Here is a 24,735-nt window from a genome sequence, read left to right as displayed (position 1 = left end):
CTTCATCATATGAACAGGTTTAATGTAACATGGAATGCAAAAGATTAGAACCATTAATAAAATATCCAATTCTTCAACTTAAAAAAAATAATTAAAATAAATAAAATCAAAATAAGATAGTGACCAGAATAATAGTACCATGACACTCACAGTAAATAGAAAAGCTTCCATCAGCATTTTAAGGAGTAACAAATGCAGTGATACATATTTAAATATTCCACTCAATTTTGTAATTTATTTTTCATAAAAACATTACTCAGAAGGCTTCAGAAATTGATGAAAAGATGAGAAATCAGGTTAGAAATACATAATATGCCAAGATTTGTTAATTCACTGTTAAAAAGTACCTTATATTTGCTCATTTTAAACAATAATTATATTTCACATATAAGACAGGTAGTACCTTATCTGCATAAGAATTATAAACTTTTAGATGTACACTTAAATTGTTTTACTTTGAATCTGGTCACATTTTATCATTTTCATTTCTACTTTAAAAGGCTGACCAGGCTGTTTACCAATATAGTATTAGGATCAACAAATGCTGGACTGTATTACATTTAGTTTTATCCAATTTCATATAATATATGGAAAAATGATACACTCAAGTGGTTTTTGGTATTTCTTTGAAACAAAAATACTCATTTTATGAATGTGATAACAGCCTTATTCATGGTATGCTTTTTTTTAATGAGCAGTACAGATAGCAGACACATAACTCTTACTACCTATACTGTAACTACAAAGAAATGAAGCCAAACTTTAGAAAAATACAATGCAAGAAAAGATTCAAGTTAAAAATATATTCCTTTGGTTAAAAATCATCCCCTTTATAATACTCATTTGTAATCTAAGCTCACAGCATGTCCCACCAGCCCAAAGTAATCTTCTAAATGTCATTATACTTGTTGTATAACAATGTTTTTTTTTTTTTTTTCCAATCCAGTATTTATGGAGGTCACTGAGTTGCAGCAACAAAGTATTTTAACTCTAGGGAGAGTATTGCCTTGTTGCATTAGCTCCTTTGACAAATGTCTTTCTTAAATGATTTTTTACTTTAGAAACCTCCGACACATGTAGTTTTCTTCAGATACTGTATATCCGAACTTTTTATAGAAACCAACATTTTGTGGTAGACATTCAAGGGTAATCTTATAACAGTTCAGTTTCTTGCTTAGCAAAGTAAGGGTTGATAATAACCTGAAATTCAAAAATGGGGGAGGGAGGGAAAGCATAGAGCATTTGTTAATAAAAGTGCATTTGAGTAATAACTTAATATGAATGACGATTATATAAATAAAACTTCAAATTTTCTTTTTTAAAGAATGCTAGCATTTTTTTTAAATTTTTATTTATTTATGATAGTCACAGAGAGAGAGAGAGAGAGAGAGAGGCAGAGACACAGGCAGAGGGAGAAGCAGGCTCCATGCACCGGGAGCCCGATGTGGGATTCGATCCCGGGTCTCCAGGATCACACCCTGGGCCAAAGGCAGGCGCCAAACCGCTGCGCCACCCAGGGATCCCAAAACTTCAAATTTGTATTAGAGATTTAGACCATGGCCTTTCTCACTATATTTATTTAAATATTCAAATTGTAAGTGGATAAGTATTTAATTCACCCCAAGCATTTTACTGTTTCAAATATACTTTATCTAGTAATCTCTAGCCCATTATATAATAGAGAAATACTAAATTCACCCTAAACCCTCCTTAATACTAGTTTTAAGATTAATGTTAACAACAACTAAAGACTCAATCTTTTTAAAAATATAGCCAAAATTTAAATTTTTTCCCCTAAATCTATTCAGACTACTCAGGAACAGTCAACATTTTCCACGTGATTTCCCATGTGAAATAAATAGCTTTTGTTATCATTTTAAAGCTAACGTTTATGAAAATATGTATCAGATTAACTCTGGATTGCTATAATTAATAAGAAATACAGCAAAAAGGTATACATTTTCCAAACCCAATAGAATGTGATTTTAGGGGCTCCTGGCTGGGGTTAAGTGTCTGTCTTCGCCTCAGGTCATGATACCAGGGTCCTGGGATGGGTGCCCCTCCATTCCACCCTGGGCTCCCTATTCAGTGGGGAGTCTCCTCCTCCTGCCCTTCCCCCTGCTCTCAAATAAGTAAATAAAATCTTAAAAAATGGAATATGATTCTAACTGCCTTAGGGAGAAAAAGACCAGAAAAGATCTACAAAAATTTATCCAGAAGGGTTTCTCATATTTGCATAGACTGAAAAGTTGTGTATCATTTCGAAGAGAGAACATTTTGACTGAAGTTATGAAATTATAAAAGGTATGATAAAATTAAGTGGACTAGAATACTAGAAGCTGGTCTGGTCTGTTCATTGATATATCCCAAATACCTAGAATAGTATCTGGCACATAGCAAGTACTAATAATTTACTGAGTGAATTCCTAAAACTCAGAAGAGATGGTACTAAAGCAAGTTCTAGCTTATAAGATAGGCAATAAACCTATGAGACATTTATTTTAAAAGATTTAGATAAATGCACAGAAGATTTTAACAAAGCCTGTTTCAGTATGTTTCTAAAACTTATGAGACAAAAATAAAACTTAGGAGACAGAACATCTCCTTCGTTTTTAAACATGACTGGGGAACTGGGGTGAATCACTTGACCTGGCCACAAGTTTTTTTCCTACTAGTAGAATACTATTACTAAAAGTTAATTTAAAGGGACAACTGGGTGGCTCAGCGGTTAAGCATCTGCCTTCGGCTCAGGGCTTGATCCTGGAGTCCTCGATCAAGTCCCACATCAGGCTCCCTGAATGGAGCCTGCTTCTCCCTCTGCCTATGTCTTTGCCCCGCGCCCCTGTCTTTCATGAATAAATCTTTTTAAAAAGTTAATTTAAAAAATTTTATGGTCTATGAAACAGTATACTTCTAATTTCTAAACTTAATGATAAAACATAAAAGCACTTTGTTCATTAAATTTAGCTTAAGCTGCTGAGTGAGCCTAATTGATGACATCTAAAAAGAACTTCAAACAGGAAAACATTGACGAAAGAACATATTAACTACAACAGAAAAAATATCTAACCTTGTTTCTGCCTACTTACAGTTTGCCAAGCTGCTTTCCTCTGCATTCATCACTAACAACAACATCTTCTACTCTTCCTCTCTGAAAATGTTTAACAATGTTTAAAAGACTTAGGCATGTAGTTTTGTTTTTAGCTAAACAGCAAGTGACAATTCAGTGATGTTTTATGAACAAACTTTAAAAACCAAAATGCCTTTTTTACTTACTATAATGAATCAACTTGTGGCCTAATCTTGTTTTGTCCATGTCTTAAATCTGCCCACCCCACTGTTTTAAAGATTTCAGAATCCACATCACCAAAATGTAATCTTGTCATGTTATACTACAACATCTTAACTCCTTGCTTAGTAGTTTTCTTTCACACATCTAAATACAATTGATTAATTTCTAGTAAAGAAACCCCACCAAAATTCATACCTCACAATACATTCCAAGTGTTCCTATCTATTTTCACTGGATTACCTAGGTTCTCATGGGAGTCATGAGGAGTGAACAGGCACTAGAAATTAGAGAATACAGTTGACCCTTGAACAACATGGGTTTGAACAGCACAGGTGTGCCACTTATATGCAGATTTTTTTGGATAAATACTCTGTAAATATTTTCATTATGATTTAATAACATTTTCTTTTCTCTAGCTTTACTATAAAAAATGCCATATGTAATATATTTAACATACAAAATGTGTTAATGAGCTATTTATGTTATTGGTAACACTTCCAATAACAGTAGGCTATTAGTAGTTTCAGGAGTCAAGTAACATGCAGATTTTTGATTGCAGATAGGTGGGGAGGTATCAGTGTCCTTAACTCATGTTGGTCAAGGGTTAATAATATTCTGAAACCTTTAACTGCTTGGAAACTGATGGAAATTTGTGTTAATCTATATATACAGTATAGTGTTTTTTGAAAAATAGCATCAGGTATTCTAATCATTACTGCCAAATAAATGATGCTGACTTGGTTTCTCTAGGATTTTACCAAATCTGACACCTTACAAAACAATTTTTAGCAAACAATTCAGATTATTAATATATTTTCTTCCAACTTCCAGAACACAATGGGAAAATGTTACTAAGTGATTTCTAGTAAGCAAAGTTTTCAGGGCAGTACAGCTCATTTTATAATGAAATGCAGTGAGAAAATAGATTGGTCTAATGGAAACTCAGTTAGTTTTGCTAGAAAACACCTGTTCATTTTAGTCATAAGCATTAATGTGAACACATACCTTAGCACAGGAATGGATGAATTTATGTTCTATTATCAGAGTTGCTGTAGCAACAATTTGTCCTAAAGTCACATCTTCCACAACTGTAACATAATAGTCCCCAGATTTCTTCATGTGCTCAAAAGATTCTGTGGAAATTGGAAAAGTGTTATGTGGTAGACATTAAACTTTAGTAGGTGCCATAAAAATGCTAGGATTAACTAATACCATTATTGAATACTTAAAAGCTACTTCATCATGGTAATTTACACTTTGTTTCTAAAGAAAATGTCAGAAATGTCCAAGTGGCCAAAATATGAGCAATCATTATCACTTGGAATATGGCCTGTACCTTTGAAAAACCTGTTAGCAAAGTACAACTATTAACAGCTATGTCAGGTGAATGGCACTTATAATACAAATAAATTGTAGATGCTGCCACTTCTGTGACTAATGTAGACTGTCTTAGTATCTTCATTACTTTAAGTCATTACTTTCTTTAACCTTTACACTCAGTATTTGAGTAGAACAAAATGCAATTTTTAATAATGTTTACACGGCTCCATTCTGTAACTTTTAGTCTTCTGGCTTCAAAACATTTTGACAAGTAGTTTTCAGTTTTCTTGTGATCTGAAGTGTTTCATGACTACATGACTTGCTTTTTTAAAAACAGAATCCTCAGTTTTGCTTGTTTTGAAAGCATCTTGTGAAGTAGGTTGAAAATTGTCTTCATTTCTAGGTAATCATTCCAAAGTCACATGACAAATAGCAAAGATGGAATACTTTACTCTCAAGTTGATTTTTAGCACTTATATTGCCAAATAATAGGCTTCTCATCTAATCAGATATGCATAAAAAAGCCTAAACTCATATATAGTTTATTTCCATAGTCTTGTTCTAGATAGGGTTCTGGAGTGGAAAGAAGAAATAAATTCAGTGAAGAAAAACAATGAGAATCAGAAAATGATGATCTTCATCTTGGGAGGCTCAAATAGAGTACAAAGCAAAATTACCTAATGGAGGAAATGAAGATATTATAGCAAACAGGAGGACAGTGTTAGAGCACTAGATGGAATCAGGAGAGTTCTAGTCCTTTCCTTACCAATAACTACGTGTGATCTTCAGTCATTTGACCTCTCTGGTTTCCATTCTCATATGGACTAAAAAAAAGGGGCTGAACTATACATTCTGAATCCTATGGATCTTAAAATTTAATAATAACAAACTAAATTTAGAACATAATCTCTTACCCTATATTTGGTGATGAAATTTCCATGAATAACCTAACCACATGAAATCTACTACAGTACAGAACAATCTCTAGAGCTGTCACCAACTACAGTAATTATCTAAAAAGTCAGGTATTTTGTAAAACATGGTAATTATTACTCTTGGATCTTAGAACAGGTTAGCCACATTAAACATTTAAATAAGAAAATGGCTAATTGCTATATGAATAATTTCCAGTTATTTGAAGAAAAACACAAGTAGATACTGAACATAGCCCTAAATGAAAAAATCTTGTTTCCCTTTATTTTTCATTCAGGAAAAGGGGCTGTAGTACTTACTCATAAATTGTTCAGGGTTGACCACTCCAGTCTCTGTCAGTTGGCCTAATACCTTAAAAAAACCTAGTGTGAAAAACAGATTTCAAATTATGAGAAGACTATATAAAAGATTAAAAGAAGGAATGAATGTGTGAAGCTGGTAGGATTGTGGGCATTTGTGTTTTCACAACTTTCTGTAATCATTTTAAAATTAATCATTTTATTAAAGATTAAGCTGAAACCCATTATTCCTTCTATAATCATTACATAAAACAAAGAATAGGTTCTACCAATGTTTTTGCCTGTATGAGATTTTTGGAATAGCGCCAACCTTAATGATTCAATATTTAAAAACCAGCAGGTATATTTTTCAATGTGTAATTTGCATTAAATTTGGTGCAGGAAATGCCAAATTTTCCCAAATACGTGCTTTGATTTTACTTAAAAGTGCAACAAGACTGTCATTATGCCCAAGTATACTATTTTTAAAATAAAAGTAATATTGTTGAGACAAGATTCCCGATTTCATTGTTAATGTGAACATTTTAAAACTTTGAGAATCTTAATTTCTACACACTCAATATTTAGTTTACCAAAATTAGTTTCTTTAGATTTCCTACCAAAATTAGTTTCTTTAGATTTCCTACCAAAAAGGAAATGAAAAAGTTCATTTTTTTATTATAAAATTTTAAAAAATCATTTTGGAGAACTTAGACATTAAAAATATATGTAAACAACCCTTTGCAATATATCCAAGGCAAATTATCTCCACTCTCATTCCCTATTCAGCTTCTTAGAGAAGATTCTTCCTTATGTGTCATTATAGATGATAATTTCACCTTCATGAAGAAAAGTCTTTTGGGATTCTTAATTAGTGCTGTATTTAAACCATGTGAAATATTTCAGAGTAATACTTGGACTTAGCCATGATACATACATATTGGGAGTTGAGTGTCTCAGTCACTTTATATAAATGAGCATGCAACTCTTGATTCTGAGGTGGTGAATTTGAGCCCCACACTGTGTGGAGAGTTTACTTCAAAATAAAATCTTTTAAAAAATTAAGTATAAAAATAATTCAAAATGCAAATATTTTTTAAACAACATATGTTTCTAGAGAAAATAGAATGCTAATTACAGCTGACCCTTGAATAACACAGGTTTGAACTGTGCAGGTCCACTTACAGATTTTTTTTAATAAGTACATTACGGTACTGTAAATTTTATCTTCCTTATGATTTCCTTAATGACATTTCTTTTCTCTAGCTTACTTTAAAAATACAATATATAACACTTATAAGATATGTGTTAGTCAACCATTTCTGTTATTGATAAGGCTTTCAGTCAACAGTAGGCTATTAGTAAGTTAAGTGTTTGGTGAATCAAAATTTATAAACAGATTTTCAAATGCACAGGGGTCAGTGCCCCTAACCACCATGTTGTTCAAGGGCCAACTGTATAATTCTAACCAGGATTTGTAAACTGAGTCCCTACCTCTATTTAAGTCAGCAGTACAAAGGGGCCTCAAAACCAAGCCTTCTCCAGGATATGTTGGGGAAATGGCTGGAGAAAATGTAGCTGTATTCTGGCTCCAGTCCACTTCTTTGAGTAGACTTGGGTCAAACATAGGAGTTTCATCAGGTTTCATCTTTGCAGTAAGGTCTAAAATACAATTTTAAATGGTAAGGCATTTTTAATAGGGAATTAGGATTGATGAGATTACTTAATAAAAATTAACACATATGCAAGATATTTTATTCTACCCTGAATCTAACATAAATGCCACAACCACAGATAAATAGAAAACTCATGGTGATCATCAGAAAACAAGTGACTAAATTTTTAAGTTTTAAACTTTAAAACCCCATTTTCTACCAAGTGTTTTAAAACATTTTTCCTGGGGTGCCTACGTGGCTCAGTAGTTGAGCAGCTGACTTGGTTTCTGCTCAGGTCATGATCTCAGGATTGTGAGATCCAGCCAGTGTTGGCTCCGCACTAAGCATGGATGGTGTCTGCTGAAGATTCTCTCCTCCTCTCTCTGACCTTCTCCATGCTCACACATGTGCACTCTAAAATAAAAAATAAATTCTTAAAAAAATAACACATTTTTCCTATGGGTTGGTACTAACATAGCTCTGTGAATAGCTGACTTCCCATGAACTTTTACGTTTTTTCATTATTGGATTTTATTATTTGGCTAAGAAATTATTTGTTGGCAGTCTTACCACTAAGACTTACTGTGCATGTTACTTGTTTTTTTATATGGACCACGAAAAGATAATTGATGAACTGGCTTAAAATACTCTCTACATTAATTGTAATATTTGGTTTCAGCTATAACATTCATATTAAAGGTATCTGTTGGATTTTGTTTTCACACCAGATTTTCCAAAAATCTGTAATGTAAATTTCTCAGTGGCACTTAGGCAGTTTAAGAATTGACAGTCTTTCATGTGATTATAAAAGGATCAATTATAGTATTGTCTTTTTTGAACATTTAGAAATGGGAAGATTCTTACTGCCTGTAGTCTAATAAGAAAGACTAAATAACAGATATAAGAATAGAAGGAAAAACAAGTTATATAAAGAATAATAATGCGGGCAGCGGAATGTCTGTGGAACATAGAGCCACTAGAATGGGGTCTTCCTAACAACTATTAGGAGACTGTAAAGCAACCTCTCTTATTTCTATCCCTTTACTCAGTTAAAGAAACTATTTGATACTTGCTTCTAGAAACAAAGAATTTAAGATACCTATCTATAACTACCACCAAACAAGGAAACAGGAAAAATTAAAGTCCATTTAACGATTTTTCCAATAACCCTACTCCCATTATGTTCCCTATTTCCTAAGTCACATTATGCTTAAGGGCAATTGTTATTAACTTTTTCTTAAAGGTTGATTAAACTCCTGCCTGTGGAACCCAACATAACCATACAAGTAATGCTGCAACTGTAGTAGAGGCTTTGGGAAGGTAGTGTGATGTAATTAAGAAGTTAATTAGAAGTTAACATTGTTCAGCACTTCTGATGGATCAGACATTGTTCAAAGGACTTTACACATTACTAATTCATTTACTTTAACAATCTTACAGGATGCGGGTGATTATTCTCCATTTTAACAGGCGAGGAAATGCAGGCAGGACATGTAAAGTAACCTGCCCAAGATCACAAAGTGGAGCTAGAATTTAAATCTAAGATGGAAAAGAGCATGAGCTCTGGAGTCACACTAGTGTTCAAATGTCAAATTTGATTATGGCTAATGTCAGCTCTGATAATGTTTCATTTGTAAAATGGAGATGAAATTATTAGGACAAAATGAATTATTATATACAGCACTTAATAGTGCCTGGCATACTGCAAATGCTCAACAAGACATATTTTAGTTAGCAACTAATTACAAATTCATGTTTGTAAATTTTTGATATTTTTCATCTTTACATTAACTCAAGAATCAGGCACTGTAGCAGGGGCTACAAAAAGGATGACAGGTTATCTATATGTTTTTTTTTAAGGATTTTATTTGTTTATTCATGAGAGAGACACACAGAGAGAAACAGAGAGAGGCAGACACAGGCAGAGGGAGAAGCAGGCTCCCTGCAAGGAGCCCGATATGGGACTCAGATCCCCAATCCCAGGATCACGCCCTGAGCCACCCAGGCGTCCCTGTTTATGTTATGTTAAACATTCTTAGGAAAGAAAGAATAAAAAAAAAAAATCATAGTTTATTATGTAGAATCCAAGGGGCTTCCCCCCCCAAAAGGACTCAAATATGTTATGCTATAAACTCTATACCTGGTTCTAAGACTAATAAGGAAATAAATTGTGATGATCAGCAATCAAATTTAACAAGCTTACAGTCCACTTGAAACAGATTTTTTTATAAGTTAACTTTAATGATGCATTTTGCCATCTGTCCCTGATAACTGGTCCCTGAAGCTTTTAGGTATACCCATCCGAAAGATGGGTAACAACACTGTTTTTCAGGTATACAAATAAACAGGCTATTTATTTATTAACAAGGTAAAACATATATTAATTTCAGAAGCCAGAAAGTGTTAAAAAACTTAAGTACCTCAGGGTGGCACACTATTTAAAGTTTGATGATCATTTTATTTATCATGCAGGTATAACCATGAAGTTTTAAAGAAAGCGAAAAGGGAATTTAGATGAACATTACAATAATTTAAAGTTAACTAGATTACTTTTTCCTACGAAACTGTCTGAGTTCACAATAAAATATAGCCTAGAAAACACGCAAAATACAGTTAATAATTTGAAGAGAAAGGGGAGAGGAGGTATACAGGAGAACTAGGATTAAGAAGCATTTAACGAATGAATTTTAAAACAGTAAATACTAATGTTTTCCTGTGCTTTTCTTTAGCCTAATGGTCCTATTCCATGAATGATCATAAAAATAAATAATACTGGCTAAAATTTATGGAGTGCTTTGTATTTGTTAACTCATAAGAATAAAATGATATATCACTATTACCCCCATTTTACAGACCAGGAAGCAGGCAAGGTAACTTGCTCAAGATAACAGAGCCAATAAGGAACAAAGTTAGGATTAAAACCAGACAACAGAGCCAGCTTCAAGGGCACTGGACCTGTGCAGCTGCCCAGGGCCCCACACTTGGTTCTAGTCTATGTTGCCACTGTCTTGAAATTCTGCACAGGTTACCACAGATTATGCAGTGATAGTGATTCCTGCATGACTCCAGATTCTGTACTCTTTGTACTGAAGATGAACTAGTGAAGACGAATTCCCTACTTCATTGTATAAGATAAAAATTTAATCAAACGCAACACTTATAAACTGTATTTGAAAAATAAAGAGTATCAGACATGTCAAAATACAATAAAGCATTCTAAATAGAAATAAGAATCCATTACTCAGGTCATCAGAAATAACAAAATGTTATTTTAAGTATAGCTATTTTATAAAACAAAGCTATACTTAAAGTTTCCTTCCTTTATCTTACTCCACCCCCACTTAGTAAAATTCTGCTGGTGCCCAATTAATATGCTGGGAAAGTTAAAATAGGATGTGATTTGACACCAAATTTTGAAAGATTTTAGAAAGGAATGAAAAAGATAAATTTGGTTTACAAAAGAAATATTTTAGGGGATCCCTGGATGGCTCAGCGGTTTGGCGCCTGCTTTCAGGCCAGGGAGTGATCCTGGAGACCCGGATCGAGTCCCGTGTCAGGCTCCCTGCCTGGAGCCTGCTTCTTCCTCTGCCTGTGTCTCTGCCTCTCTCTCTCTCTGTCTCTCATGAATAAATAAATATTTTTAAAAAAGAAATAATAATTTAGCATCTTAAGGTACCCCAAGGTACTGCAAAACTAGGAAATTTCAGTAAATAGAACTGCAGTGGTTTGAGGGGGAATCTCATCATTATCACTGGGGTGACCGATTTTAAAAAGTAAGCCCTTAACCTCCCTAAATATTTCTCCAGAACTTTTCCAATTTAACTGCCAAGTTTGTGTGCATTTACAAGGCCTATATATGCCTAACAACCCAATAAATGCCTGGTGAGTGAATAGCAAATGGCAAGAGACTTACTTGAAGGTCACATTTCAAAAAACTCAAAAGAAGGATTCCCAAATTGCCACAAGTGATATGACAAAAATCATCCACCAAACTCATTTTTACTAGGATCATCAGGTTTTCATTCATTTGACTACTCTCTGGACACAATTTCTACAATCTGGTTTCCCAGTTTCTACAGCGCACAAAAATACAAATAGGGAGGAGGTGCTGCTGGAAGCAAGTAACTAACTAGGAGCAACAAGTTGGACCCTGGGAATGAAAAATTTTAAAGTCGATACAAAAATTTTAAAAGCATAATCCAAGGCCCAATGTAAACTGCTTTACATACCTCAAGGCCATCGCTATGTTACTTCAGTACATGGTGAACGGGGAAAGGTTCTCTGTTTGAGACTTTAGGTCTTGTCTATACGCATTTCTTAACAATTTCAATAATAATTTGGCTACATTTTTTATCTGAAGACCAAACACTCTTTATTCGCTGATGATTTTAGCAGGCCTAGCCATTTTTATGAAACCGTGCAATTTATACTTCACTTGAGAATTTTACAAAGTATTTTCTGATCGTTAATTTGACCCCTATAATCTGGCATTATTCCCAGACTACCGATTAGGAGGAAACTGGAGCATGTGGAGCCCCAAGGTAACACTGCAAATGAGTGAACTGAGCCTAGAATCCTATCTTGTTTTCCTACCCCGAGCCCTAAAATACCATACTCAATACACGCCAATCTTTACATCATCGCACCAGACAGGTTAATAAATCTCATTTTGAAGAAAAGAAAAAAAAAAAGTCAGCGAATTCTGCCTAAATAGGATTGATCTCAATGATTTCTTGAGATCCATTCTAAGATTTGCTCACCACTGTATATATAACCTAACAAAACTAATCCCATAATCCCCCCGTTTCAACGTTGTAGGAAATGTTAAGACTTCGGTTTACGTAAACATCAGCACCTCTTGTAAGGGGAAATCCTAGCGCCCAGGGCGTCCAGGGGTACAAGCCCCGGGAAAAGAGACAAAGGATGGCCCTCCTCCCCGCACGGAAAGCCCCAGTCAGTCAGGGCAGGGTGTGCTCCTCCGAGCAGGAGCGTGTCCTCAAGCGGCTCCCGACCGCTGTGGGGTGCAGCTCGGAAAGGGACGGGTGAAGGGGGGGGGGGGGGTCGGGGCACTCGTGCCCGCTCAAAACCGATGGCGGCAGAGACTGTGGCAAGCGTCTCGATCCCCCGGGCTAGAGCCTGCCGAGCCGAGAGTTCGACTCCCGGCCCTGCTCCGGCCTGCCAGGGCCAGCCCCGCACGGCGGGACCACCGGCCCTCATCCCTAACCGCGCTCGGCTCCAGGCGCGCGTCCGCTCAACTTGCTCGCAACCGCGCTCCACAACCCCAAGTGCACCCACCTGGCCAAGCTAAACGCGCGGCGCCCGAAACGCACACCTCCCACCGGGCCCAGCTCGCCTCGCCCCGCCCGGGCAGCGGCCCCAGTCACACCTGTTTGATGACCGTGAAGGCAGGCCCCCCACGGCCCCCAGGTCACCCGGCGCGGCCCCGCTCTCGCTCCCCGGCCCTCAGCCTCCCTCACCCGTGGGGGCCTCGCGGCCGGCGCTCCTCTCCAGGCCCGTCGGACTCTCACCCACCCGGCGACACGGTACCGGATCCGGATCCGGCTTCAGCGCCAGCCCCACCTCCTCCTCCACCTCCCGAGCCACGGTTGCCGTGCGGCCGCCGCTGCGCGAGCCGCCACCAGGACGTGGCAGCGCCAACGCCTCCGCCTCCGCCTCCGCCTCAGCCCGGCCGCTTACGCAGGGGCGCTCGGGGGGCGGGGCCTGCGGCGGCTCTGGCACGTGGCGCGGCGAGGACGGCCTCCCGGGGCTCCGCCTCCCGGCGGCGCGGGGGTCGCGCCCCGGCTGGCTCCCCGCGCGCGGCCCTCCCGGCGGCGTCCGGCTCTCGGCCTCGCGGGAAGGCGCTCTGCCCTGTAAGTGGTCACCGCGTGGGCCTCTTTCATTTTCGGAAGCCGGCGGGGCGGCTTCTTGCCCTCTTTGGGGCCCCTTCCTTTAATAGTCCATTTAATTAGGACTTCGGCGACTGGCTGGCAGCTGAGGCACCTCGTGAAGCGGGGCCGTTACGCTCCTTTCAGATCCTCTTTGGATGAACCGTAGGGTTGAGACACTGGTTCTCAGCTGTGGCGGTTTTGCCTCCCAGAAGACCATTGGCAATGTCGGGAGCTTTTTCAGCCTCCTGTCTGTGGGAGACGTGTCACTAGCATCTCCAGGTGACAGAGGGTACAGGTGGGTAGAGACCAGGCATGCTGTTCAACGTCTCCAAGTACACAGGACAGGGCCCCGCGACGACCTTCCAACCCGGGGTGAAATGTCAGTTCTGCTGAGACGGAGAAATACCGGGGGTGGGGGGTGGGGGGTGGGGTTAGGACACGAAAAAAAAAAAAAAAAAAGACTTTTTCTCCCAGCTCCCGTTTCCAAAACGTGTGTCCTCATTTTACAGATTAGGACACCGGAGTTCAGAGATGTTAAAGTAATTTACCAACGTCACACAGCTAGCTAGCTAGGTATACCATAAATTTAAACTTTCTGAAATTGCAAAGTGTTTTATTCTTAAACAATACTGTTCAATGAACACCATATATAGTCTTGCCGGGAGTTTTATTTTCTGCTTCTTTGTGAAACTTAAATTCCGGTTAACACTTTTACAGGGTCGTGCATTCTCACCACCTTCAAACATCAGTGAGGCTGATGGCATCCAGTTTTCTGTATCCGTTCTTCTTTGTAGCGTTTTGCATAGGAAAGAATGTATAAGACATAAAAAATAAAAGAAACGCCACAAATATTAAGAAACATATAGCCTTTTTCCTTATCACACTCTGGCCCTACGTTTTCAGTGAGTTTTCTCAGAGTAACAGAATCCTGTAAATGTTGTAATTTAGCAAAAAATGAAGCAGTTATAAAATGTATCGTGCAGAGCACAGTTCTAAGAGGTACCGCACAGTTCTAAGAGGTAAATTTTACAATTTAGCAAAAACTGAAGCAGTCAATTATAAAATTTATCACAGAGCACAGTTCTAAGAGGTACCGCCAAAATGCAGGTACCTACTGCATTTCAGATATATTCCTTCCTTTTCCCTTTTGTGCCAGAGGAACACAATTTCTCCTTAATAGTCACTCTAGCCAGTACAGTGAGTGTCCTCCTTCTTTGCCTGTTGGTTTACTTGCGGTGAGGAACCAAGCGTAGCCAGATGACAATCTCAAAGTCTAGTTTAATGGAATCATTAATGTGTTCTCTAGTCATTTTTGTTTAGTTTTTTATTGAGATATAATTCACATGTAACAGTGTATTAGTTTTAGATGTATAACATCATGATTTGATGTACTTACGTATTGCAAAATGATTACTTCAGTAAGTTTACATGCCTCACCACATGTACTTACAAATTTTTTTCTGTTGTGATGAGAACTTTTAACATTTATTCTCTTTGAGGCTTATTATTTTTTTAAGATTTTGTTTTTTATTATAGAGAGACAGAAAGCATGACAGAGAGCATGAACAGAGTAGAGAGGGAGAAGCAAGGAGCCTGATACAGGGCACAATCCCAGGACCCTGGGATCATGACCTGAACAGAAGGCAAATGCTTAACCAGTTGAGCCATCCAGATGCTTCTCTCTTTGCAACTTTCAAATATACAATACAGTATTATTACTTATAGTCACCATGCCTACATTACATCTTCAGGACTAATTTAACTTATAACTGGAACTTTGTGCCTTTCGACTCCTTCACTGATTTTGTTCCCCACCCCCCACCTCTGGCAACCACTAATTTGTTCTCTATATCTATGAATTTGTTCTTGTTTTTAGATTCAACTTATAAGTGAGATGATAGAGTATTTGTCTTTCTCTCTTAGTTCACTTACTGTAGTGTACTAAAGCTCCATCCAAGTTGTTGTAAATGACAGGATTTCCTTTTTAATGGCTGAATAATATGCCACCATGTGTGTACCTACATATATATAAACACAAACTTCTCTATCCACTCATCTAAGAATAGATACTTAAGTTGTTTCCATGTCTTAGCTATTATTAATAATGCTGCTATGAACATGTGGATATGTATATCTTTTCTGGATGGTGGTTTAATTTGCTTTGGATAGATACACAGAAGTGGAATTGCTAGACCATATGATAGTTTCTGTTTTAAAATTTTTGAGGAACATGTTTTTGTTTTGTGCTGTTTAGAACAGTTTTTTTAAGTTTTAATTTTAATTCCAGTTAGTTAACATACAGTGTTCATATTTCAGGTGTACAATTTAGTGATTCAGTAATTCTATACATTGCTAAGTGCTCATCATGATAAGTGTACTCTTAATCCCCATCACCTATTTCATCCATTCCCCCCACCCCCCACTCACCTCCCCTCTGGTAACTATCAGTTTATTCTCTATAGTTAAGAGTTTGCTTTTTGGTTTCTCTCTCTTTTCTTTCCTTTTGCTTGCTTGTTTTGTTTCTCAAAATCATATAGTATTTGTCTTTCTCTGACTTATTTTGCTTAGCATATACTCTAGCTCCATCCATGTTGTTGCAAATGGCAGGATTTCATGACTTTTTATGGCTGAATGTTCATATATATATGTAAATATATATGAATATATATACCATATATATGAATATATATGAATATATATTCCACACCCTCTCTATCCATTCATCCATGGATGGACACTTTAGCTGGTACCATATCTTAGCTATTATAAATAATGTTGCAATGAACATGTGGGGGCATATATCTTTTTTGAAACAGTGTTTTTCTATTCTTTGTGTAAATACCCAGTAGTGTGATTGCTGGATCATAGGATAGTTGTATTTTTAATTCTTTGAGGAACCTTCACAGTGTTTCTCACAGTGGCTGCACCAGTTTGCATTCCTACCAACAGTGCAGAAGGTTTCCTTTTTCTCTACATCCTTGCTAACACCTGTTGTTTTGTGTTGTTCATTTCAGCCATTCTGACATGTGAGGTAATATCTCTTGTAGTTTTGATTTGCATTTCCCTAATGGTTAGATGTTGATGAACATCTTTTCATGTGAAAGTTGGCCATCTATATATCTTCTTTGAAAAAATGTCTGTTCATGTCTTCTACCCATTTTTAAATTGGGCTGTTGGTTTTTTGGGTATTGAATTGTGTAAGTTCTTTATATATTTTAGGTACCAGCCCTTTATCAGATATGTCACTTGCAGATACCTTCTCCCACTCTGAAGGTTGCCTTTAGTTTTGTTTGTTTGTTTGTTTGCCTTTTAGTTTTGTTGACTGTTTCCTTCACTGTGCAGAAGCTTTTTATTTTAATGTAGTCCCAATGGTTTATTTTTATTTTTGTTTCTGTTGCCTCAGGGAGCCTATCTAGAAAAAAGTTTGTACAGCCAGTGTCAAAGATGTTACTGCCTGTGTTCTCCTTTAGGGTTCTTATGGTTTCAGGTCTCACATTTAGGCCTCAACTGCTGAGTCACTCAGGTGTCCCTGGTGATTCAGTTTCTTTACTAGTAAAGAATTTTCTTTAAAATTCTTTAAAGAATTTGATCTGTTCAAATTTTCTATTTCTTCCTGATTCTGTTTGGGAGGTTATATGTTTCTAGGAATTTCTAGGTTGTCCAGTTTGTTGGCATATAGTTTTTCATAATATTTTCTTTTAATTGTTTTTATTTCTGTGGTGTTGTTATTTCTCCTCTCTTATCTGAGAGATAAGAGTGGTTACTTCTGAAGATTTTCTCTGATCCTTTCTTGTCTTTCTCTTTCATGGTCTGCTGCTTTTCTTTAGTGATAGGTTTGCATTTCTTTCTTTTTACTCTTTACAACTTATTAGTGGTTTTTGATATATGGTTACTTTAGGCTTGTATATAACCTCTTCTCCATATAGCAGTCTATATTAAGTTGATGGTTATTTAAGTTTTTTTTTAAGATTTTATTTATTTATTCATGGCAGACACACAGAGAGAGAGGCAGAGACACAGGCAGAGGGAGAAGCAGGCTCCATACAGGAAGCCCGATGTGGGACTCGATCCCAGGTCTCCAGCATCACACCCGGGCCGAAGGCGGCGCCAAACCACTGGGCCACTGGGGCTGCCCAATGGTTATTTAAGTTTGAACTCATTCTTTACTTCTCTCCATGTCTTAGGTATATGGTATATCATATTTTACATCTTTTTATTTTGTGAGTTCCTGATATATTACAAAAATACTTATTTTTACTGCTTTTATGTTTGCTACCTTCATACTGTTACTTTTGTTCTTTCCTTTCCACTGGAAGAGTCCCCTTTAATATTTGTTCCAGGGCTTGTTTAGTGGTCATAAACTCCTTAGTTTTTGTTCGTCTAAGAAATTATCTCTCTTCCTATTCTGAATGATAGCCTTGCTGGAAATAGTATACATGGCTGCAGGTTTTTTTGTGTTTTGTTTGTTTGTTTGTTTGTTTGTTTGTTTTCCCAGCACTTTGAGTATATAATGCTACTCTCTTGTGGCTTGGAAAATGTCTTCTGAAAAATCTCCTGATAGCTTTCTGGCGTTTCCCTTGTATGTAACTGTCTCTTTTGTCTTTCTAGCTTTAATATTTTTTATCACTACATTTTCCATTTTAATTGTAATATATCTTGCTTTTGTTGATTATGTTGCGGGTTCTGTGTGCCTCTTGGATCTCGATATCTATTTCCTTCCCCAGGTTAGGGCCATCAGTTTTCAGCTATTATTTCTTCAAATAAATTTCCCCCCTCCCCTTTTCTCTCTCTTCTTCTGGGACTCTTATAATGTGAATGTTATTATGTTGGTAGAGTTACTGAGTTCCCTAATTCTTTTTTTTTTTAATATTTTATTTATTTATTCATGAGAAACACAGAGAGAGGCAGAGACATAAGCAGAGGGAGAAGCAGACTCCTCAAGGGGAGCCCGATGTGGGACTCAATCCCAGGACCCCAGGATCACGTCCTGAGCTAAAGGCAAGTTGCTCAACCATTGAGCCACCCAGGCATCCTGAGTTCCCTAATTCTTTTCTTGTTTTGCATAATTTTTTTTCTTTCTTTTGTTCAGCTTGATTGCTTTCCATTACTCAATTTTCTAGGTCATTTCTAGGCTATTAATTTGTTCTTCTGTATCTTTCATCCTGCTGTTCATCCTATCAAGCATGTTTCTCAACTCATTTATTGAGCCTTTATTTCTGCTTTGTTATTCTTTATTCTGTGATAAGAGTCTCAGTCATGTCTTCATTCCTTTTTTCAAGTCCAGTAAATATCCTTATAATCATTGCTTCAAATTCTCCATCAGGCATGCTACTTATATCTGTTTCATTTAGATTTCTGGCTGTGGCCTTATCCTGTTCTTTCATTTGGGACAAATTCCTCTGTCTTAATCGGTTTGTCTAAGTCTCTGGGCCTACTTCTGTGTGTTAGGAAAGTCAGGTACTTCTATTCTTAAGGGTAATGGCCTTATGAAAAGTTGATCCTGTAGTGCCCTGCCATGTGGTGTCCTCTGTTCCCCAGGGCCTGGTACTTCTGAGAATGTCTTTAATATGTGCTTTGTGGGCTCTCCTATTGTATCCTGACCATTTTTTTCCTTAAGGTTAGTCGTCTGCAGAGGCTGTCTGCCTGTTGTGGTCAGTGGTTGGTTGGTCCCTGGCCTGAATGTTGTGTTTTAACTGGGTGTGCTCTTGTCTGCTTGTGAACTGAGACCAGCTGCCAGAACTGAGACCTTGGAAACCAGATTGGAAGACAGGGTGTGGCTGGGGTTTGGGCCAATCTTCTGGGCAAGGGGGTCCACCTTGCTGTGCCTGAGGTACACATGTCTGAGAAGGGTGATTCCACCAGAGCTTGGGGGGATGGGGCTTGGTATAGCAAGATAGGTAATGAGTATTGGTGCTCTCTTGGTTCCCACAGATGGCCCTGTGCTTATGCTGAGGGATGAGAGGGAAATGGCACCTGCCCTGTCCTTTGCTCCTAGAAGGGTCTCTCCATGACTGTTGCCTCTTGAAGAAGAGCAAATAACCTCCCCACTATGTACCGTAGGAACTCTTCAGATTACTGTTTCCATGCTGTATGTCACAGGTTGTTTTCCCTGCCTTCTCTCTAAGAGCAGCCCCAATATCTTAGGGCTCTCCTAGAGCCAACTTGCAGACCTTTAAAACTTTAGGCCTTAACCACCACTGATTGCAAGAACTCACAAGATTCAGTCCCGCTCACTTCCCAAACCAATTGCTATGGGGAATCATCTTTCCCGTGCACTCCCTGTATGCTAGTCTGTCTCTTACCCTTCTCCACAATGGTTTGCTTCATTTCTGTGAAAAATGCTGTTAGAATTTTGATAGGGATTGCATTGAATCTGTAGATTACTTTGGGTGAATAGACATTCTAACAGTATTAATTCTTCGAGTCCATGGGCATGGAGTATCTTTCCATTTATTTGTGACTTCTTCAATTTATTTCATCAGTGTCTTATAGTTTCCAGTGTATAGGTCTTTCACCTCCTTGGTTAAATATATTCCTAGGCATTTTATTCTTTTGAAGCAATTTTAAGTGAAGCTGTATTTTTAATTTCTCTTTCAGGTAGTTTATTATTAGTGTATAGAAACACAATTGACTTTGGGTATTAATTTTGTATGCTACAACTTTACTGAATTTGTTTATTCTGATAGTTTTTTTTGGTGAAGTTTTTAGGGTTTTTCTATATATAGTATCATGTCATCTGCATATAGAGATAGTCTACTTCTTTTCTGATTTGGATGCACTTTATCTATCTTGCATAAATGCTTTAGCTAGGACAGCTAGTACTATTAAATTAAATTAAATTAAATTAAATTAAATTAAATTAAATTAAATTATTTGAGAGAGAGAAGGAGAGCACAAATGGGGAAGGAACAGAGGGAGAGGGAGTGAGGGCGGAGCCTGATGCAGGGCTCAACCTCATGACCCTGAGATTATGACCCAAGCCAAAACCAGGAGATGGACAGTCAACCAACTGAGCCACCCAGGTGCCCTCTCCCAGTACTATTTTAGATGAAAGTGATGTTGCCTTTTGTCAAATCCTTTTTCTGAATCTATTAAGATGATTAGATGATTTTTATCCTTAACTTTGTTAATGTTCTATATCATCTTGATTGATGGTGAAACATCCTTGCATCCCAGGAATAAAACCCACTTCCCAGTCTATGAACCTTTTAATGTATTGTTTAATTCGATTTGCTAATATTTTGTTTGACGAGTTTTGCATCTATGCTCATCAGGAAATTGACCTATAATTTCCTTTTCTTGTAATGCCTTTATTTTGTTTTGATATTTAATACTGGCTTCATAAGATGAGTTTGGAAGTATTTCCATCTCTTCACTTTTTTGGAAGTGTTTGAGAAGGATTGGTATTAATTCTTTAAACATTTGGTAGAATTCACCAGGGGAGCCATCTGGACTTTGTTGGATGTTACTGATTCAGTTTCCTTACTGGTAATTAGTCTTCAGATTTTCTATTAATTCATAATTCAGTTTTTACAGATTGTTTGTAGGAATGTATCCATTTTTTCTGTATTATCTAGTTTGCTGGCATAGATCATGTAGTCTTTTATGATTGTTTGTATTTCTGTTGTATTAGTTGTAATGTCTCTTTCATTTCTGATTTTTTTGAGTTTTCTCTCTTTTTTTTTTCTTGGTGAGTCTAGCTAAATGTTTATTTTTTCGAAACCCAGCTTTTGGTTTCATTGATCTTTTCTATTGTCTTTTTAGTCTCTGCTTCATTTGCTTCTACTCTGATATTTGCTATTTCCTTCCTTCTACTAACTTGGTCTTAATTTGTTCTTTTTCTAGTTCCTGAAGATGTAAAATTAGGTTGTTTATTTGAGGTTTTTCTTATTCTTTTATTGTTGTTGTTTCTTTGTTTTTGTTTTGTTTTTAATTGGTTACACAAAGAAAACTTTATTTGCAGCAAATAAAGAGATCATGGGGAATGGTTCAAAGCCTTGACTCAGTGTCTTTTTTATTTCTTAGTGTCGGTTTTATCACTGTGACCTTCCCTCTTAGAACTATTTTTGCTGCATCCCATAAATTCTGGTATGTTATATTCCCATTTTCATTTGTCTCAAGATTTGAGTTCTATTTTTATTTCTTCTTTGACCTGTTGTTTGTTAGCATGTTGTTTAATCTCCATGTATTTGTCAATTTTCCAGTTTTCTTCTTGTAATTGTTCTCTAGTTTCATACCATTGTGATTGGAAAAAAAATGCTTGATATGATTTTGATCTTCTTAAATTTTTATTTTTTTTGAGAGAGAGACTGTGCACTTGATTCGAGGTGGGGAAGTTGCAGAGGGAGAGAATCTAAGCCAGTGCTAAACATGGAGCCCAACACAGAACTTGATCTCACAACCCTGAGATTGTGACCTGAGCTGAAATAAGAGTCAGATGCTTAACCAACTGAGTCACTCAGGCACACTTCAGTCGTATTAAATTTATTAAGACTTATTTTGTGGCCTAACATGTGACCTATCCTGGAGATTATTCCATATGTGCTGGAGAAAAATGTGTATTCTTCTGCTTTGGATGTTCTGTAAATATCTGTTAAGTCCATCTGGCTTAACATGTTAAGTCTAATGTTTCTTTATTGGTTTTATGTCTGGATGATATATCCAATGATTACAATGAAGTATTATTACTATTATTGCTGTCTACTTCTCCCTTTAGGTCTATTAATGTTTGCTTTGTATATTTAGTTGCTTCTAGGTTGAGTATATGTGAATTTACAAATGTTATATCATCTTATTGAATTGACCTCTTTATCATTATATAATGAACTTCTTTGTCTCTTGTTACAAGTTTGTCTTAAAGTCTTTTTTTTCTTATATAAGTATAGCTATTTCAGCTTTCCGTTGGTTTCCATTTGCATAAACTATCTTTTCACATCCCTTGCCTTTAGTCTGTGTGTGTTCTTAAAGTTGAAGTGAGTCCCTTATAGGTAGCATATGGTTAGGCCATATATTAAAAAAAAAAAAAATCTGTTCAGCCACTTTGTGTCTTTTGATTGGAGAATTTAGTCTATTTACATTTTCTTAAAGATGTCTTTATTTTAGAGAGAAAGCATGATGGAGGGGCAAAGGGAAAAGGGAGAGAGAATCTTAAATGGGCTCCTTAGCAATCAATCTTTTTTTTTTTAAGATTTTATTTATTCATGAGACACACAGAGAGAGAGGCAGAAATGTAGGCAGAGGGAGAAGCAGGCTCCATGCAGGGAGCCCAATGCAGGACTCAATCCCAGGACCCCAGGATCAAGCCCTGAGCCAAAGACAGATACCCAACTGCTGAGCCACCCAGGCATCCCAATCAATCAATCTTTAAAAAAATAATATACATCTTTTATCTGTGTGTCCATTAGCAAATTATTGTAGTTATAGCTATTTTTACTACTTTTGTCTTTTAACCTTCATACTAGATCTATAAGTGATTAACCTACGACTATTACATTTGATTATTCTGAATTTAACTATATATTTACCTTTACCAGTGAAATTTATACTGTCATGTTTTCCTGTTATTAATTAGCCTCCTTTCATTTCAGCTTAAAGAAATTCCTTTAACATTTCTTGTAAGTTCAATATAGTGGTGCTGAACTCCAGCTTTTGCTTGTCTGAATAACTCTTTATCTTTCCTTCACTTTTGAAGGATAGTTTTGCCAGGTAGAGTATTTTTGGTTGACAGATTTTTTTCTTTCAGCTCAGTGAATATATCATGATACTCCTTTCTGACCTACAAGGTTTGTGTTGAAAAAACTTGTAGTCTTTTTTTTAAAAGATTTATTTATTTTAGGAGAGAGAGAGAGAGAGTGTGTGTGTGTGTGTGTGTGCATGAGGGAGAGGGGCAAACGGAAAGGGAGGGAGAATCTCAAGCAGACTCTGTGCTGAGTGTGGAACTGAATGAAGGGCTTGATCTCACAACCTTGAGATCATGACCTGAACTGAAACCAAGAGTCAGATGCTTAACTGAGTGTACCACCCAGATGCCCCTTGTTGATAGGCTTATGGGGGTTTCCTTATACATAGCAAGTTGTCTTTCTCTTGCTGTTTCTTATTCTTTCCTTGTCTTTGACTTTTGATAATTATAGTTTATGTTGGTATGGATCTCTTTGGATTCCTCTTCTTTAGAACTTCCTGGATCTGAATGTCTGTTTCCTTCCTCAGGTTGGGGAAGTTGTCAACTATTATTTCTTTAAAAAAATTTTCTGCCCCTTTCTCTCTTTCTTCTCCTTTTGGGACCCCTATAGTGTATATATCAGGCTTCTTGACATTGTCCCAATAGTCCCTTAAGCTATCTTTATTCTTTTTCATTTTTTTTTCTTTTTGAACCTCTTATTGGATGAAATCTGCTCTGTTTTAGAGTTTGCCGATTTTTCTTCCATTTCATCTGCTAGAAAAACCTTCTATTGAGTTTTTAGTTCAATTATGAAGTTCTTTAGCCGTGTGATTTGTTTGGTACTTTCTTATATTTTCTATCTCTTTGATGAAATTCTCATTTTGTTCATGCATTGTTCTCCTGACCTCAGCAACTGTCTTTTTTTTTTTTTAATTTTTATTTATTTATGATAGTCACAGAGAGAGAGAGAGAGAGAGGCAGAGAGACACAGGCAGAGGGAGAAGCAGGCTCCATGCACCGGGAGCCCGATGTGGGATTCGATCCCGGGTCTCCAGGATCGCGCCCTGGGCCAAAGGCAGGCGCCAAACCGCTGCGCCACCCAGGGATCCCAGCAACTGTCTTTGTGACCATTATTTTCAACTTTTTGTCAGGTGAATCACTTATCTCTATTTCATTAAGGTATTTTTCTGAGGTTTTATCTTGTTCTTTTGTTTGGAACATGTTCCTCCATTCAGTTTTCTTGGCTTTCTTGGTTTGCATTAGATGAAACAACCACCTTTCTCAGTCTTGAAGGGGTGAACCTTATTATTCAGTCCTGAGCTCCTCATGGTTTTCTTCCAACCTTTGTGATTGTCCATGTGGCCTTTTATGTTCTTAATGGTTCCCAGTAGTTGAGGGTATGCCAGTATTAGTCAGTGTCCCAAAGGGGAGGATTTCAGCACTAAATGCAGACTAATTAGAAGCAAGACCCTTAGGGAACTTTTTCTTTTCCTTTCTTTTAAAAAATTTTTCAGGGCAGCCCCGGTGGCTCAGCGGTTTAGTGACACCTTCAGCCGAGGGTGTGATCCTGGGGACCCGGGATCAAGTCCCACATTGGGCTCCCTGCATGGAGCCTGTTTCTCCCTCTGCCTGTGTCTCTGCCTCTGTGTGTGTGTGTGTGTGTTTTATGAATAAGTAGATTAAAAATCTTAAAAAAATTTTTTTTTCATTC

At 37.2% G+C, this 24,735-nt stretch overlaps 1 protein-coding gene across 4 annotated transcripts; it reads right to left on the bottom strand.

Moving 5' to 3' along the window:
* GNPNAT1 (glucosamine-phosphate N-acetyltransferase 1) lies at nucleotides 1-13,156 on the bottom strand. Of its 4 annotated transcripts, none has more exons than XM_041758350.1 (6): nucleotides 13,059-13,156; nucleotides 7,318-7,485; nucleotides 5,845-5,907; nucleotides 4,298-4,425; nucleotides 3,090-3,151; nucleotides 1-1,200 (listed from the first exon to the last, which is right to left on the bottom strand). In XM_041758350.1, exons 2-6 carry the CDS (start codon nucleotides 7,469-7,471, stop codon nucleotides 1,053-1,055), a joined length of 555 nt encoding a protein of 184 aa, XP_041614284.1. In that variant the 5' UTR covers nucleotides 7,472-7,485; nucleotides 13,059-13,156; the 3' UTR covers nucleotides 1-1,052. The 4 variants fall into 4 exon arrangements, with proteins under 4 accessions (XP_041614284.1, XP_041614282.1, XP_041614283.1 ...); XM_041758348.1 differs by having other exon boundaries at nucleotides 13,011-13,141; XM_041758349.1 differs by lacking the exon at nucleotides 13,059-13,156 and adding an exon at nucleotides 12,865-13,014.
* Between the last annotated feature and the right edge of the window lie 11,579 nt (nucleotides 13,157-24,735).

Source organism: Vulpes lagopus, chromosome 6, assembly GCF_018345385.1.
Source record: "Vulpes lagopus strain Blue_001 chromosome 6, ASM1834538v1, whole genome shotgun sequence".
NCBI classification, from domain to species: Eukaryota; Metazoa; Chordata; class Mammalia; order Carnivora; family Canidae; genus Vulpes; species Vulpes lagopus.
This window is presented reverse-complemented; position numbering and strand designations above follow the sequence as displayed.

What these genes read in the sequence shown, in the direction of transcription:
- GNPNAT1 (XM_041758350.1), bottom strand. Translation starts at nt 7,471, where the DNA reads ATGAAACCTGATGAAACTCCTATGTTTGACCCAAGTCTACTCAAAGAA. An exon ending in TACTGCTGACTTAAATAGAG is followed by an intron (nt 5,908 to 7,317) that starts GTAGGGACTCAG and finishes TTTTCACACTAG; the next exon opens with GTTTTTTTAAGGTATTAGGC. An exon ending in CAACCCTGAACAATTTATGA is followed by an intron (nt 4,426 to 5,844) that starts GTAAGTACTACA and finishes CAATTTCCACAG; the next exon opens with AATCTTTTGAGCACATGAAG.